At 39.4% G+C, this 17,996-nt stretch overlaps 2 protein-coding genes and 1 long non-coding RNA gene across 4 annotated transcripts in view; 2 read left to right on the top strand and 1 right to left on the bottom strand.

Moving 5' to 3' along the window:
• Positions 1 to 189: 189 nt before the first annotated feature.
• The window catches only part of LOC121432248 (heparan-alpha-glucosaminide N-acetyltransferase-like), a 57,279-nt gene continuing 39,472 nt past the window's right edge, over positions 190 to 17,996 (top strand). Inside the window, exons 1-2 of one of the 2 annotated variants that reach the window (XM_041630103.1) lie at positions 190 to 396; positions 16,733 to 16,899. In XM_041630103.1, coding sequence (XP_041486037.1) covers positions 315 to 396; positions 16,733 to 16,899 — 249 coding nt within the window. In that variant the 5' untranslated portion in view covers positions 190 to 314. The remainder of the gene's footprint in view (positions 397 to 16,732; positions 16,900 to 17,996) is intronic. The other variant, XM_041630104.1, reaches the window with a different exon arrangement.
• Positions 1,018 to 10,945, top strand: LOC121432250. The gene is made up of 2 exons (XR_005972183.1): positions 1,018 to 1,295; positions 9,448 to 10,945. It is a non-coding gene; the product is annotated as an uncharacterized LOC121432250 (long non-coding RNA).
• On the bottom strand, positions 6,578 to 8,579 carry LOC121432249. The gene has a single exon (XM_041630105.1). It carries the CDS (start codon positions 7,671 to 7,673, stop codon positions 6,597 to 6,599), a length of 1,077 nt encoding a protein of 358 aa, XP_041486039.1. The 5' UTR covers positions 7,674 to 8,579; the 3' UTR covers positions 6,578 to 6,596.

Below are 17,996 nucleotides of genomic sequence, written 5' to 3'. Positions count from 1 at the left end.
ACCCCCTATGCCTATTATTATCTCTTTCGTAGAATCATAGATGATTTTTTTTTCTTTTTTTATTTACTAATATTATGCTTATTTGATTTTAAATAGCAATACCATTCTTATATAGACCCCTCCCCCAAGTTGGTTGAGCATACATGTAGGTGCTCAGCACAGCTCGCACGGCCGGCGCGGCGGCGGAGCCCGTCGACGCGTCGCGGTCTACGTCTGTCGATCCCGTGATATATTTATCAAGAAGTTTCTGCAATTCTGTGAAGTTCCTGAGCTCTGGAAACACCTTTTCTCACTGGTGGTTAGAACAAGTCGGAATGACTGATGAAAATATGACGTCTTCGAATGCTAAGTCTATTGTCCTTCTATTATCTTCAATTTTATTCAGTACTCTTTTAGGTAAGCCTGTCTGTCATGATTTATTTTTATGTTGATTCAATTATGCCTAGGCCAGTGTCCCATACGCTGATTTCTGTGTGTGTGATTGTTAGAATGTTACCGAGTTATGAAAATCCCGGGGGGGGGGGGGGGGGGAGCAAGAGATCCATATGCACCCCCACTAAAGTTGAAAATGAAATCATGGAGAAGGTTCAGAATAATATATCTAGACCTGATATAAAACATAAATGATACTGATAGGGGAGACTGGGAGAGGAAATACATACCATAATTAGGCACTTCAGTCGGGCGCGCGATCGCGCGGACAAAGCGCTAGACGTCGATTTTTGCATTGCAGTGAATGGCAGGCGTATGTCTAACACACACAGTTCGCTCCGCTCGGCACTTCGGCCGAGTGCTTGAGTTGCATTCGGATTTTGGCCGAAAAGACAGAGTCATTTTCTTCCTTTATTTCTGTGATTTTGATTGGTCAAAACTTCTCGCAGTTGCTTCGAACATCTTCGGTAAACGTCGGAAATACTATAACACAGAGTTACACTTACCTTCTTGCGAGGGAAGGACCTAATATCAAAGTATTTATTTTTCTTTGCTTGAAATTTCCTTCTTGTAATCATCAGATCTCTTGATAGGTACAATCATGAACGCTAGAGGGCGCTGCGCGCGAACGGCGCTTTTTTTTAATGGACCGTATTGCCGCCGATAAGCTGCTATCGTCGAGACTGCCGAGTGTATTGACAAATGTAAGGGGTGGATGAATCTACCCTTATTTTTAAAGTGATTTGTCCAATAGGTATGATGTGTATGAAAATTTCATCATGGATACTTACGTCATCGTCTACGAACAATGGGAGAGCCTCAGCGAAGAGTTTTGACTGTCAAATTCGTCTGGAATATCACTGGTAAGTACAATTTTCCGTTGAATTTTCGTATTTTTCGACGATTTTATGTGAAATAGTGAAAGGGTTCGCGCCGACGACCACAACACTGACACGACTCACGAGGGCTGCGGTTTCATTGAACTCTTTTATTCACCAAAGGAAAACAGCCTCGGTCAGACACTAATTCTGCATTTTGCTTCAACATCTAAAGTAAAATGGTACATCATGGGAAGTCCTTGCAGAAGTCTTCTCTACTTCAAAATTAAACTTCCTTCTGTAGGGACAAGTCTCCTCCTCAACAACAAGCAGTGGGAATGCCCTGGCTACTGCCAGTGTCATGAGTCACTGGACTCTCTCCCTAGCTAATAATAAAAGTGCAATGGTGCACATCATAGTACAAAAGCATCCCTAAAGGGGGTACATGAATTGGCATTACTGCTACTCCAAAAAAGGCGGGAAAGAATTAGCCAATGAGCAAAAAAGGCGGGAAAGAATTAGCCAATGAGCAGAGAGGGAGAGAGTAAGTCAAAGCTGATAGAAGTACAGAGAGGAAGAAAGAGTACTAAAGATAAAGTTGGCAGATATAATGTGCAATATAAGTTCATTATACACTTTATATTCAAATGCTACATGTACTGAATTGAAATAATAAAACATAGTATCATTTTAACTAGATTTTTTTTAGAGAAATATTACACAAGGAAAATCCAATTTACAACATCTTCCCCACGATTAATGTCATAATGTTTGAAACAAAGATAAAACACAAAAAATACAATATCTTCCCCACATTCCATGCAATAATAGTTGCTATCTGCGGTAATTGCATGAAATTCAAAATGAAGTATAAAAGTGCTTACTACAGTAAGCTTAACATGCAGAAAAAAATATGTCAAACATTATAGAATATTAATCACACTCTATATCAAATGCATATAAGATGAAAAGTCTCTCTAAAAGAAATAATCTTTTCACTTCACTTTGGTAATACCGACACTGGGAGATGTAGTCGATTTCTGTGTTGTCCCTTGTTCACCCGACGGGACCTCCAACGCTCGACCTCATGATTCATGTTATCATGTCGAGATCTGTCGTCTTCAAGGGGTTCATTCTGCGGTATGGCATCTTCCGCCACATTGGTTTCTTCACTAGGAACATTTCTACCAGTGGGCTCATTCTCTCCGCAAGAGCCATTTTGATTAAGGGTGACAGGTCTCTCTTCACCAGATGTAAGCCTATCAGGCTCTGAGGGTTCCCACAAGAAGGTGAAGTAGGGGGTAGTATTCTCTGAAGTGGGCAATGGTTGTGACTTCACTCTGTCCTCTGGCTTATCCTGTGGAGTAGGAATTGCCATTTCCTCCCGCGGGTCAGGAATCAACAATCTCCTGTTGACCACCTTTGTTGGTCCTCCAAACATGGGTCGGATTTTATACACGTCACCCATCTCATTCACTGCTGTCACAATGAAGGGATCCCTTAAGACCTTGTCTTCAAGTTTATGACGTCCTTCAAATGCGCATTTCTTCAGTAGTACCCTTGCGCCGATGTTGAGAGGTGAACTCATAGGGAGGGCATCATGCCTCATCTTCTCACTATTCTGTATCATTTCCATATTCTGCTGCGCTAACATGTGGGCCTGTTGGAGTGACTTAGAGTGTTCTGACACAAAGTCTTCATCCCAATCTGCATTTCCATTCCCTATGAGTTGGTCCAGTGGGGTGTTGGGCTCTCGTCCATACAGAAGTCGGTACGGTGACAATCCAGTTGTACCATGTGGAGTACAATTGTACAAGAATACCAACTGGCCAATAAGCCCAGGCCACTTCTTTCGACGGTCAGGATCAAGGGAGCGAATCATACCACACAAGGTTCGGTTAAATCTCTCTGTCTGCCCGTTTCCTTGGGGATAGTAAGGAGTGGTATGTGTCTTTTCAATGCCATATAGCTTGCACAACTCTCGTACCAACAAACTTTCGAAATTTCGCCCCTGATCTGAGTGAATTCGAAGTGGAGCACCGTAGTGAACGATCCAACCATCAATCAAAGCATGTGCTACTACTGCGGCAGTTTGGTTCTTGCAAGGAATGGCTTGAGCAAATTTGGTGAAGGCGTCTGTGATTACTAAGACATCCTCATATCCACCTTGGCCTTTGTCAAGCTTGAGGAAGTCTATCGCGATCAACTCGAGGGGTCTGAATGCCAACAGATGCCGTCTTGGGGTACATATAGCTGGCGTTGGAGTCTTGGATGCAACACAGGCAAAACACTTCCTGATGTGTCCTCTCACATCATTGCACATACCCGGCCAAAAGCATCTTTCCCGCAGGATTGCTAAAGTTCTATTGATGCCTTGGTGGCCCCATTGGTCGTGGGCCATTTCTATCATCTTTTCTTGGAGACTCTTTGGTACAAGAAGCTGTCTTCTTTGAGGATGTTTTGATTCTGGTGGTTGCCTATACAGGACTCCCTTGTATTCTATAATGCTAGCTCGCTCCTTCAACCAGGACTTTATTTCTGCATTCTCTTGTTTGATTTCATCCTCGGACTTCCATTCACACCTGAGATAACGTCTGCACACAGAGAGTGCATTGTCACTCTGTTGAAGAGTTTCAAGTTCTTCTACTGAGTATGACGGGTACACGCCAGGAACTCTCGGCGGCTCCTCATCTACCAACTGGTCTCCTGAAACCACAACTTCTGCCGGGAGGACAGTGGTCACCGTCAGTGCTCCGATCATCTCCTTCACCTCGCCTTCATCATTTCCAGGGCACCTGCTGAGTGCATCGGCACATCTGTTAAGTTTTCCAGGACGGTATCGGATATCCAGCTGAAAGGCTGCCAACTGTGCTACCCACCTCTGTTCAGTGGCCCCCAACTGTGCAGTTTGAAGGTGGGCTAGAGGGTTGTTATCCGTGTATACAATACACTTAGCACCCAACAAATACCCTTTGAACTTCTCGACTACTGCCCATTTAAGGGCAAGAAGTTCTATCTTGAAGCTTGAGAAATCTGGATAATTCTTCTCGGCTCCACGTAGGCTACGGCTTGCAAACGAGATAGGGTGTAAATGTCCATTGTCATCTTTCTGCGACAAGCAGGCACCAAGTCCCTTTAGAGATGCATCAACCTCGAGTATGAATTCTTCTCCAAACTTGGGATAGGCAAGAACTGGTGTTGAAGACAGTCTCTCCTTAAGCTCATGAAATGACTCTTCGGCCTCTTTGGTCCACACAAAGCTTGTGTCTGGAGTGATGTCCCCTGTCTTCCTTCTCCTTTTCTTACACTTCTGTCCAGTTAGTGCATGGAGTGGTGCTGTTATTCTGGTGAAGTCAGGGACAAACCTTCTGTAATATGAAGCAAGACCGAGGAAGGAGCATAATTCTGATCCGTTTTGAGGTACAGGCCATGACTTGATCCTTGATACCTTGCTTGGGTCTACCATGACACCCTTCTCAGTGACAATGTGCCCTAGGTGGGCTACTTCTTTCTTGAAGAGCTGGCACTTTCCTCCTTTCAACTTCAGGCCATGTGTTGTTAGGCGGTCAAAGACTTCTCTGAGTGTTTCGAGGTGCTCCTCAAACGTTCTGGAAAAGACCAAAACATCATCAAGGTAGAGTATGACTTTTGAAAAGTTCATGTCACCAAAAATTGCCTCCATTACTCTCTGAAATGTGCTTGGGCTGTTGCATAGACCCTGAGGCATTCTTTCAAATTCATAGAGTCCCCAGGGTACACGGAAAGCAGTTAGGGGCACCGATTCTGTGTGCATAGTGATCTGGAAATATCCATGAGACAAGTCAAGGGAAGAGAAGTATTTGGCTCCATTCATTACTTCTAATGATTCGTCTATTCTGGGTAGTGGAAAGGAGTCTTTGACTGTTAATTTGTTCAATTGTCTATAATCAATACATAAGCGTAATGCCCCTGATTTCTTCCTCACAAGAACGATCGGACTGGCATAGGGGCTAGTTGACCTCTTTATAATCTTACGTTCCAGCATGTCTTGTAATAGATCACGAACCTCTGAAGTCACGTGAGGAGCTATCCTTCGATAGGGCAGACGCACTGGCTTGTCAGAGGTCACTCTGATTTCATGTGGTACTATATCACAACATCCCAGGTCGAATTCATCTTTAGAGAATGCTGCTTCATGATCATGTAGGAGTTTAGCAATCCTAGATGCATCTTCATAAGCCATCCCATCTAGGCTGATGCCCTGAGGAAGCAGTATTTCCGTACCATCAGTGAAAGAGAATCTCTCCTGTGATGCTGATGCTGTCCGACGGGGAGGCTTGGTATCCATTGCTTGCTCTGGCTCATGTCCGTCGTCATCAACTCCCGGCTCTGTCTTGGCAATCAATACATCACAGATATTAACCTCTAACTGGTCATCTTTAGCTTGTAGACAAATTTCACAATGTTCTTCCACTTGTTTGGCAGAAGCAATAGTTGAATGGGGTGGTACTATGAAATCTCTGTCTCCAGAATTCATCAGTAGAACATGCATGTCCCCATTTTCAGCACAACAGCCTTCAATGACTTCAACCTGGGAATCTCCAAACTGGCTGTTACCCTGGATAAGCCAGACACTTGACTCAGCATCTTCCCCACCTTGGAAAGGCCTCATTGCGCACTCTATGTGTTGTATCGTCCTGGCAGGCAAAACTACTCTTGTTGCCCCAGTAACAACCTCTCGTACATGTGCACTACCTGCAGTCTCAATGTCGAAGCAATCCTTCACCATCTGAAATTCCCCTTTCGCTCTCTCCAAAGGAAATAGTGCTCGAAGGGCATTGCATCCCAGCAGAATAGGGAAGTCTCTTTGTCTTTCCCCACATGACTCTCGTTGTACGATTAGAAATCCTATTGTAGCTTTTTGATCGTTTACAGAGACATGGGTTCGGATGAAGCCTTCCACTGGTACTTTGGTTGGCCCCACACCAACAATTTTCAAAGGTTTATTAAATGGGCTCACTTCTCCTACCGCTGCTTCCAACTGTCGATGAAACACGTCTGATGGTATAATGGACGCCTCTGCCCCAGTGTCGAGGATGCAGCCAATGGGTACACCAGCAACTTCTGCTATGACAGCTGGGCTTTCGGAAATCAAATCAGCTGTGTTGACTATCTCATCCATTGCTGGCACAACCTCTGCCACTGAAGTTTGTCTGCCTTGTGCCCCACTGGATTCATTTACATCCTCTGAATTACCACCAAATGACATATCAGTTTGTGGATTGGTTACAGTTCCTTCTATGGGCTCTTCTGTATGATATTGCTTTCTATTGTCCTCTGCCGTTTGGCCCTCAACAACAGAGGGGTCTAGTTTTCCTCCTGGGATGCGATATGTTGGTGAGGAATACTGGCAGCTCCTTGTGATGAGGACTGGAAGACTGTTGGCCTGTTGAAACTGCCATGATTCTGCATGGTACCTGATTCCGTGCTCCAAGTGGGGAAGCTTTGATTCTCCTGATGCCAGTTGCCAGCAGAGTAATTATATTCATGTGCAGGGGAACCGGTGGGTATGTTGGGGCAGTCACGTCGTAGATGTCCTTTATGGCCACAGCTGAAGCATCGTCCATCAGTCCTCTTTCTCTGAGGTTTTCCTCCTTTCAGCTTGGCGACTTCTCCCCTAAGTTGCTCCAACTCCGTCATTATAGCTTTCTGTTGTTCTACTACCTGTTGCACAAGCATGGAATCTTTCATGACTGCCCTTCCAACTTCAATATCTGCTTCTCGAACTCTGGGCCTCTGAGTGGTGGCAGTCTCCTGAAAGAGTTTGAGGGCTTCCTCACGAATCTTGGCAAATCCATCGATTTCATGCATCATCTGTATTCGCCTCAACTCTCTCCTCACCCAAGCCTCCCGGGCACCATTGACAAATTGATCACTTAAGGTCTTGTTTTTCAACTGACTTAAAGCTTCTCCTTGAGCTTGTGTAGTGGCAGCTTTTTCCATCTTGTTGTAGGTGCGAATCAGGGCACGGCTGAAGTCACAAAGTGATTCTCCATCTCTCTGTATGCGATTATGAAACTGACTACTGAGGGTCTGTGTGGTTTCCTGATAGCCAAAGCACAATTTCAGACGACTTACTATTTCATCAAAATCCTGTCTCTTTGATTCACTGAGACACATTATTTCCTCTCGTGCTGGTCCTGAAAGGTGATCTAGCAACAGTCGAGCTTTGCTACTCATTTCCATATTTTGGTTAGCAGTTACTCCATTAAATTCTTCAAGCCATTCTGACAAGGACATATCATCCGCATGATGTGGCATCCCTCGGAATTTTGGTAAGTTGCTCTGTAATATACTCTGTAATCCAATTGAACGGCGGAAGAATTGGGACAAAACATCCATACTCTCAGTTGTAGCTGATGATGAACTCGAACTGGTTTCCATGATCCTAGATTTCAATTTGGAACATAAAAAGAATTTTGCATACAGAATAGCGAAACCACAATACAATCACTGCAAAAATCAGTAAAAAAAAAGCATATGTTGTCCATTACATACAGTCTGACCGAGGCTGTTTAGAACCAGTCTAAAGTCATTTCAATTTTACGTTGTGCACGATGACACCAGGATAAGACCACGTACAATGTAAGTTCTCAAGATTTCTTCTAAGTCCGATATCTGCAGAGCCCGCACCAGATGGTCCCTTGTTGCTGATGATCCCACTTCTGACACCATTGAAAGGGTTCGCGCCGACGACCACAACACTGACACGACTCACGAGGGCTGCGGTTTCATTGAACTCTTTTATTCACCAAAGGAAAACAGCCTCGGTCAGACACTAATTCTGCATTTTGCTTCAACATCTAAAGTAAAATTGTACATCAAGGGAAGTCCTTGCAGAAGTCTTCTCTACTTCAAAATTAAACTTCCTTCTGTAGGGACAAGTCTCCTCCTCAACAACAAGCAGTGGGAATGCCCTGGCTACTGCCAGTGTCATGAGTCACTGGACTCTCTCCCTAGCTAATAATAAAAGTGCAATGGTGCACATCATAGTACAAAAGCATCCCTAAAGGGGGTACATGAATTGGCATTACTGCTACTCCAAAAAAGGCGGGAAAGAATTAGCCAATGAGCAAAAAAGGCGGGAAAGAATTAGCCAATGAGCAGAGAGGGAGAGAGTAAGTCAAAGCTGATAGAAGTACAGAGAGGAAGAAAGAGTACTAAAGATAAAGTTGGCAGATATAATGTGCAATATAAGTTCATTATACACTTTATATTCAAATGCTACATGTACTGAATTGAAATAATAAAACATAGTATCATTTTAACTAGATTTTTTTTAGAGAAATATTACACAAGGAAAATCCAATTTACAACAATACGATATATATCCATCAAGATAGAAGTGAAAATGTGGTATTTTCTGAAAGCTGAATTCATTCTGGATTTGATTTTTCTTTCCACTTTGTCGCATGACATAGCGGTTTTAAGATATTGAGGTTGGAACAGGGGCTTCCCCTGGCGGCCAGGGGTGGATTTTGAAGAAATTCACGAGTTCGAGAATGCGTGTGAGCCGGGTGGCTGTGCGTACGCCTATGGGCTACACACGTAATAAAGTTAGCCTAGCCAAACGAAACGGAAGGATAATTAATTTTCAAAGGTTTTAGTGATTCGATGGATGTATTTAATAGAAAATTTCATTGTTTGACCATAATGATTATATTATAATATTGATAAATGGAAGTTTGACTTACCTTAATTAAGTTTATTGTCAATGTCAGACTTCACTTGGAGTTGGATTGTAGCGAATCTGTGGAGTCATTCTGACTTTCGAAGTTTGATCATCGACATTTTTGGCTGTGCTGGGGCTTAATGTCATACAGTAAATGCACTTCATAATCTTTTTCTCTTCAAATTGGCAATACAATAATAATGACTGAGATCTTTTTAAAAAAAAATCATCATCTGTAACTTAGGTGTTGCCAGCGCAGCAATATATAAATATTTTTCAATTTAGGGGCCGAGGGGTATGTTGCGCAGACAAATTTTGTTTTTGTTATTCATGAAATTGGCAATATATAGGCCTCAGTTACCTTGATTCAGCCCAGCCATTGAATCTGTTTTATTGTTAAAAATAAATTAAATGTTGCTCAATATAGGTTTGGGAAGTGCATCTCTTTACAATGACTTTTTCATATTTATGTTTTATTTTTTTTAGATAAAGCTTGAGCACCGATCCTACCAATGGCATCATACCAAACTATTAGAACAGCTGATGATGTTTCGTGTACAGTTTCCCTGCTACTTGGTAGTACTTGCTTTTACCATCCTTGTCAATATCCATCCTGGTGCTGGCCTATGACCTGGTCTACATTACACTCTACACAGTGCAAGCTCAAGTGCAGTCTAATTGCTGCAAAGTTGTTTTAAAATTCCAAGAAAGAAATAAAGTTGATTTACTCTCAAGATAATTGGTGATGGAGATGAAAGAGGAAGATAATGAGATCATGTTTGATGCACTTGATGCATATTTTTATGATGCCTGTATGTGTGAGGGTGGAGTGAAATGGGATGAGAGGTCAGACATTTTTTTTTTTACTCCTTGTCATTGCCTTTATTAAAAAGAAAATACAGTTTTTTTTACGTGACATTCTCATGGGAATTTTACAACTTGTTTTATTATCATTATTGATATTTTTTTTTAAAGAATATTGACCAAGAGGAGGACTGAAAAGGCTAATTTACAATCTCATTACAAAGTAAAATAGTGTTGGATAACAGAAGGAAAAATGGTGGAATAAGAGAGATTGCAGAAGAGCTGAAATGTACCCAATGTAGAATGAGAAAGTAGAGATTGAGGGGGGGGGGGTATTAAAAAAACCAAAACAGTATAAATCCCAAAGTAAATATTCTATACAATTCATGCATTGGTATATTTCATACAAAGGTAGAGAAAGGAAAATAGGAGAATTTTGCAAGTCAATTTGATATAGATCGATGCATGGAGGTTCCCCCCCCCCCAATTTTAAGTTTCTCAACAAAAGGGTATTATAGTTGATTTGTGGTATCTTTCTATTTTGTACTTAAATAATACTTCTTTGGCCAGACATATCCTTCAACTGTCTCCTACATCTTTGATGGTAGTCCATTAAATGTCTGTTTCTGACAGAATTGAGTAACTTCAATCCAAACCCTTGACGAAAGAACTTAAAAGAAGGCATGCTTCAATGTTGAAATCATGATTCTTTGCCCATTTTTTGTATGAATTAAATACACTTTCATAAATCCCTTTAAATGTTTGAAGATACTAAAACTTGGGCAAAGATTCATTCGAAGTTGGGGGACGGGAGAGTGAAATTTGATGTGTATACAGCTTGGTGGCCAGTGTTGCAACTACAGTACCTGTAAAGAGACAAAATAAAATCAAGTAACAATTAGGAAATTAAAAAATGCTCAAGTCTGTTAGCTTTGAGTAAATTCAGCCAATAAAATAATTAATGGAAAATAGGTAAGATTATCATGGTAATATTCCCCAGGAACAATAATGATTAAGATTTTAAAAAGTAGTTTTGGCCATTGGCAGTGGAAGGGATTTTTTTTTTTTGGGGGGGGTCCACCTGAATTTTTGAGATGGAGACAGGTAGCAAATTTGACTGCAAAAAAAATAGTAATCAACCCAAAATGTATGATGAACCACCAAAATTTTTTGACATGCCCAAAAAAAGATGAACAAAAATAATAGGGGGACCACCCCCCAAAAAAAAAATAATGGGGACCTGTCCAGCGCTTCCGCCATCTATGGTTGTGGCTCTAGACCCCCCCCCCCCCCGGAAAAAATCCTAAATGAAATGATAAAGAAATCCCTACTGATAGCCACAATGACTGAAAAAGGAAAATGTATAGATCTTTATAAAAAAAACCTGCTTAGATTCGATGATGTTGTTAACCTTGATTTTGCATGTTTACGCTCAAAGGGCCTACTTACCAAAACACATTTCAAGGGTGGATTGGGGCATGATTCCAAGGATCTTCAGCTTGTTACTCCAGTTATATGAGAGAAAGAAAAATAAAACTTTTTGGAAGTTCAGAATTAACAAAATGCAATTTCATGATAATGGTTGAGTAACTTATCCCACAATTAAGCAAATAACACTTTTTCTTAAACTTGTAAATAGTAATAATTAAAATGAGTATTTCCCAGAGCCCTGCCCCCATCTGTGAAAAGTGCAATGACACAGAATAAAATTAAAATTTGTAACTTTGGTCTAAGTTTGGACTTATTAACCCCCCCCATTGACAACGACAACGAGAGGTGAATCAGGTAAACATGAATGACTCATACTCAGTAATTTATGCACGGTAACGTGACGGAACTACTTTCGACATCGTTCACAAATTAATTTCAAAGTAAGCCAATAACAAAGCATAAAAACATGGAATAATCTGAGTTTCATCACTGGCATGTCAATTCAAGGTAAGTATTATCACCAACTTTGACTATGACATTAAGGAAATACACTCGGCAGCTGTCAAATGACATATTTAACATGCAAAGAGAGCGAGCTTGGCGTCAATTGCAAGTCGCAGCTGCACAAGCAGGGCACTGGGGCAGTGGGCTGCCGTCCATAATTGCATGAACACCATCGCCGTTGCGTGCCGGTCGCCATGCATCATAGCTTCGCATAGGTTGCCTAGCTCGCGGCGTGCATTGCAATTGCAGCTACTCGCTGCGCTAGCAGCCGACACTAGTTTCAGAGCGCAAATGCGGATGCACGTAGCTTTAACGATCACAAATTGGGATATCGTTTGATATCGCTGGTGATTATGCTTATGACAATTTTGCCACAAATAAGCTACTTTTATTCCAATATTATGAACATTTTAAATATGTTTTTAATATTTTCACTTCACATCAGTGATTACTCAGTTATTTAGCTATAGAGTGATGATATTGAGAGAAGCTTTGGAGATGTTTTTAATTTTTCATGATTTTACCTACTCTTGATAACTTTGGTCATTTATAAGTTTATATATTTGAGAACATTTTGTGAAATTTTAATCGAATTTGGTCCGTAGAGAGACTCCGAATATGAGCTTCAAATTTGAGTGTCATGAGGTGTTTGCGAATCTGACTTGACGATCGAGCAGGGTAGTTTTGACCGTGTGCGCGATCGCGAGAAGCTGTGTGTGACGTCATCCCCGTTGCGATGGGCATCGAGATTAGTCTGGATTTTCAGACACATTTCGTTTTGTTCGTTGTATATATTTTTTTAAATTACGATTTGAGCTCTATTATGAAATTTGAATTGTTTTTTGAAAATTAATTTGTAGATTTTTTGCGAAATATGTATTAAGACAAAAAACTGCGAGTAAAATTCAAGAATTTTGATTGATAAGGGATTGTTTTGTATCAATGCGTCTGAATGCATAGAATATGGAATTGTCAACGGAAGTCGTATTTTTAAATGGCACAGAAAGCCTTTGAATTTAAAAATACATGTTTAAGATGTGTTTCATGAATTTGATATCTGATTTATGGACCTTTGTTTTGGTGTTAATTATTAGTTTGAAGACAATAATGAGGCAATAGTAATGAGACATTAATAATAATTAGACAATTGAGACAATTATAATAATTATTATTACAATAATAATTATTATAAAAGGATTTCAATTATATCAATTATAATATAATAATTATGATTGTAATAATTATTGAGACAATGTTAATGAGACATCAATAATAATTATAAAATAATTATAATTACATAGATAATAACAATTCTAGTATTTATTGACAATAATAATTATTATTACAGTAATCATTATTATAATAAAATAATTGTAATTACAATCACAATGATAGTACTTTTAGTTGTAATAATTACTGAGACAATAATATTAATGAGATATCAGTAATAATCATAACAATATACTCATAATCAAAATAAATGTAATTGTAGAAATGATTATAATTATAGTAATTATAATTATAGGCCTTATAATTATTGAGACAATGATACATTGTAACTAATATTACAATAATTATAAAATAATTATAATGATAACAATTAAAATGAAAGTAATTATAATTGTAATAATTACTGAGACAGTAATATTGATAAGTCATCAATAATAATGATTATAAAAATGATTATAATTATAAAATAATCATAATTACGATTAAAGGCCTTATAATTATTGAGACAATACAATAATAATTATTATAAAAGAATTATAATGATAACAATAATAATGTAAGTAATTATAATTGTAATAATTACTGAGACAGTAATATTGATAAGTCATCAAAAATAATTATTGTCATGAAATCATTTTAATTATAATTATAAAAATAATCATAATTATAATTAAAGGCCTTATAATTTTCGAGACAATAATAACTTTTATTTCAATAATAATTATAACAATTATTACTATAACGATAGTAATTTTTATTGTAATAATTATTTAGAAAATAATATTAATGAAACAAAAATAATTATTATTATGATAATAATAATAATCATAATAAAAATTGGGACAATAATGAAACGATGATGAGACAATAATAATATCAACAATTTTATTGAGACCACAATAACAATAATGAGATAATAGACAATTGAAATCAATCTGTTTTTATTTTTTCAAGAAATCCTAAGATTATTATTTTAATTCTCTTCTCTGATTACAAATTATATTAATTGAAAACTTAATTTCTAATGTTCAAGCAAAGAAAATCAATATCAAGTCATGTTTACCCTGTGCACAAACCTACCACAGGGCAATTACCCCCGAAATAGGCATAGGTTTACAGTATTACAGTGTAGTTGTCCGGCGGGGGGGGGGGTAATTGTCCGGCCGGGGGTGGGAGGGTAATTGTCTGGGGGGTGGGGGAATTGTCGTGGGGGTGGGGGAATTGTCCAGGGGTAGTTGCCCTTGAACCAAAGACATCATATGCCAATATGTCAAATCAATCTGAGTACTTTAAGATATATTAAAAGATAGTACAATTCCCCATAAGCTATGTGTTATAAATGTGCCATGCCCAAAACAAAGAAAATAATAAGATTTCGCAATCTTCTTTTGTCCACAAAAAGCCCTGTTTTTTCATCACAAAGATGACAATAACTTGACTTCTAGACATCGGAATTTGAAAATTCAAACAGTTTTGTGAATCGTAGATATAGGGCCTCATTGTGTGCCTATCAAATATGCTGGAACAGTCTTTCCTAATTTTCACCTGAAGTGCCTACCAAAATATATCTTCATTCCGTCATATTTCAAACTTGACCTCCCCCCCCAAAAAAAAAACGGGGGCTTTGGCTTGAGTGGGCTTGATAAAAAGGAGGTTCCTCTGAACGGGCTTCAAAACTACTAATTTTTATGTAAACTGGGTTATTGGAACTGGTCGCCTGCATGTGAGTTTGTATGCACCCCTATGGAATGGGCATACATGCATGCAGCCGCAGCTAGCACTCATCCTATGAACGAGGTTATAATATAACTAGTCCAGCGGTACGGGCGCGTAGGGATTCGTTTCTTGCGCAAAGGCGATGGTCGGACAGCGCTCTGCAGCCGTTCTTTACCAAAATGCAGCTCATTGTAGCGGATTATTGCGGCCAGAACAGTGTAACAAAAAATATGCAAAGCTTTGGAACGGATTTCTTTCTTCTCTTTTTCTCGATAAGAAGAAAATGCTATGATTTGAAGCGGTGTTCTTTGTTATTTTTCTCAATAAGATAAAAATGCTATGCCTTGGAACTGAAATTTGAGTGTAAAAATGGGGTTCCTCTCTGCGGCTTCTACCCACCACGCATTATATATTGAGTGCACCCTCCGGAATGAAAATTTCATCTTGGGGATTTATGTCTAATTGCGAGTGTAGGCCTAGTCTAGTGTACCAAATGCAAAGTAGCAGTGGTGTAATAGGTGGGGGGGGGGGCTGCTCCCTGGCTTATTTCATGAGGAAAATCATTCTGAAATAAAGGAAAAAGATAAAAAGGAGAAAGAAAGAAGAAGAAATTTTAAAAAAGGGGTTCCAAAGCCAAGGCAAGAGCAAGGCAAAGCCAAGGGAAAGGAAAGAAAGAAAAAGAGCAAAGAAGGGGGGGGGGAAGGAAAGAGAAAGGGTAAAGTGAAAAGAAAGCTATTAAAGAATAACATGGAAAGGGAAAACGGAAAGAAAGCGTGAAAAAGAAGGAAAGAAGAACATGCGAGAATCAACAAATTATCCACAAATACACTTTTCGGGCAGGATTAAAATGAATCAAATGACCGGGGTAATAATATGGTTTGAAGCGCATTGCTATATAAACATTAGCTATTATTATTTTTTTTTAATTGTTATTATTACATTAGCATGATTACTTTGTAAGAAAGGGAAAGAAATAAAAAAATGACAAAATGGCAAACAGAAGCAGGAAATGAAGAATGGGATTAGTCAAAAGCTAACTTTGGAAAGTGAAGAAAAGGGAACATGAAAAAGAGATAATAACTTCATAACACGACCGGGCTGTCGAGGATTGAAAATCAAGAATGGGAAGAAAGCTGGATGGCATATGACATCATGTATGCAGTCTATCATAAGATAAATTTTATGCAATAAAGTTAGCAATCAGGGCAAAAAAGTCCTTTGCCAAAGGTTATACATATCCTATTAATTATATAAATTATATATCCCCACCTAGGTAAAGCTTTACTCTGGCAAGAATTACCTATAAAAAAGCCTCTTGATGTTTACTTTTGTAAATTTTGCAAAGCTACCGGGGGCTCTGCCCAAGACCCTGTGCAGTATAGGGGCTCTTCATCTGTAATCTTCAAAGGGTTCTACATGTATATTGGGCCCCTGTATGTATGGACCCTTCTTGCATTAAGCTTTACGTTGAAGCACTGGCATAAAGGGGGAGGGGTTTCACAGCTATGGGGAAATAAAAAAAGAAAATTAAGGAGGCAGCAGAATGAAACTAATGGAAAACTCATGCAGTGAAGCAAATCCAGGCTGTGTAGCAGTCTATACCACTCTGGGGTTGAGTGCTCCCCCCCCCATCGATTTCCACTATTTTTTTCTTCAATTTGATATCACCCCTTTTTATCCCCATTTACTTGTCATGCCTTTTCACAAGGGGCAGTGAGAACAAATTTATGCAGTCTTTACCACTCTGGGGTCGAGAGTCGCCCCCTTTCATTGGTTTACACCTAATTTTTTAGTTCTCACTCCTTCTTATCCCTACTTAACTTTAATCCCTTTTTTTAGGGTGCCAATCTCTTGCAGTGAGAACAAATTTATGCAGTCTTTACCAATTTGGGGTCGAGAGTTGCCCCCCCCCCTGGTTTACACCATTTACCTTTCATTCCTTTTTACTGGGGGTCAATCTCATGCAGTGAGTACAACGTCATGCAGTCTATGCCACTCTGGGGTCAGCTGCTCCCTATCCCCCCCCCCAGTTCACACCCCATTTAAAGCAAATTTTTTCCTCTTTCTTTTTAATCCCTTTCTTCAGGGGGTCCATCTCATGCTGTGAGCAGTCCAGTGACGAATGAAGAAGGTGTTTATCAGTTTCTCGTCACCCATGAAAATGTCATCTCCCACGACACAGCTTTCATCTATGTTTCTAATGGCTTGGAGGAAAAAATAAGCATCTCAATTCAAACCACAGAATGCTACAAGGTGGGTGATACTTTATGTAAAAAGAATATCTTATTTATTATTAACCGTATCAGACATCTGAGCAGGGCAACTTTGAAACATTGTTGCCTGCTTAAGACTTGGATCAAATGGCCGGTCTATAACATTCCAATTGTTTATCCACCGACCCAATATATCACCTGCTCAGGAAAGTCAATGAGAAATTGCTGGAAATATAGCGGGCAATAAAAGGAGCGCTAACATCCGGGTATTCTATGCGTTTTTGTATGCGTCCTTGAACCGCGCAGTGCTATATGACATAATGGTAATCAAGTTGAGACAACGCTGGATACTGCGTCCCTTGGCCAGGAACGCGTCATTTCATTTACGTCACAATGGTAAAGTTCAGAGGCCTAGTTTGCTCAACATGAGAAACAAGATTCTTATTCTAAAAATTTAAAATATCTAAATTTAACAATTTTTGCTTTAGATGTCTGATTTGGTCAATAATTGCAATATTGACTGGGCTGGGGGCGAAAGGACATATATCGCCCTCACTAAATTGATATCACCCTCGTCTACGATATAAATCTAGTTTGGGCTATATATGTTGTATCGCCCCGAGGCCAGTCACTATTGCTTTATTATCATATGCACTGTAATGTAAAGGATATGCATATCTGAATGTAACAAGCCTCACCAAAACCAACAATAAATCGCTAGGGAAGGTTCTCTGTAAATAGCTAAAACATTAATTTGGTCTTCAAAAAGTAAAATGAGAAAATGTTCTTATCTCAAAGAGTCACTCTTCTTTTTCATACTGTAAAGAATTGAAGTCGTTGAATAAATGAAATACAGGTGTTTCTTAAAATAATAATAATAATAGCCAATTTTTATAAAGCACTTTTCCCAGAATGGCCCAAAACGCGTTACAGCATATTATTACCCCGGTCATTGGATTCATTTCAATCCCGCACGAAAAGTGCACAATTTCCACTCCCTGGGGAGCATTCCTTGCATTCATCTCAGCCTAATTATGGCGCTGGCAAAATCAAACATACAATATCTTTCGCATCCTACCGGGTACCCATTTAGCACCTGGGTCGAGAGTGGCAAAGTGTGGATTAACGCCTTGCCAA

This window comes from Lytechinus variegatus, chromosome 18, assembly GCF_018143015.1.
Source record: "Lytechinus variegatus isolate NC3 chromosome 18, Lvar_3.0, whole genome shotgun sequence".
Classification (NCBI taxonomy): Eukaryota; Metazoa; Echinodermata; class Echinoidea; order Temnopleuroida; family Toxopneustidae; genus Lytechinus; species Lytechinus variegatus.
Note: the sequence above shows the minus strand (reverse complement) of the source record. Positions and strands in the feature narration are given on the sequence as shown.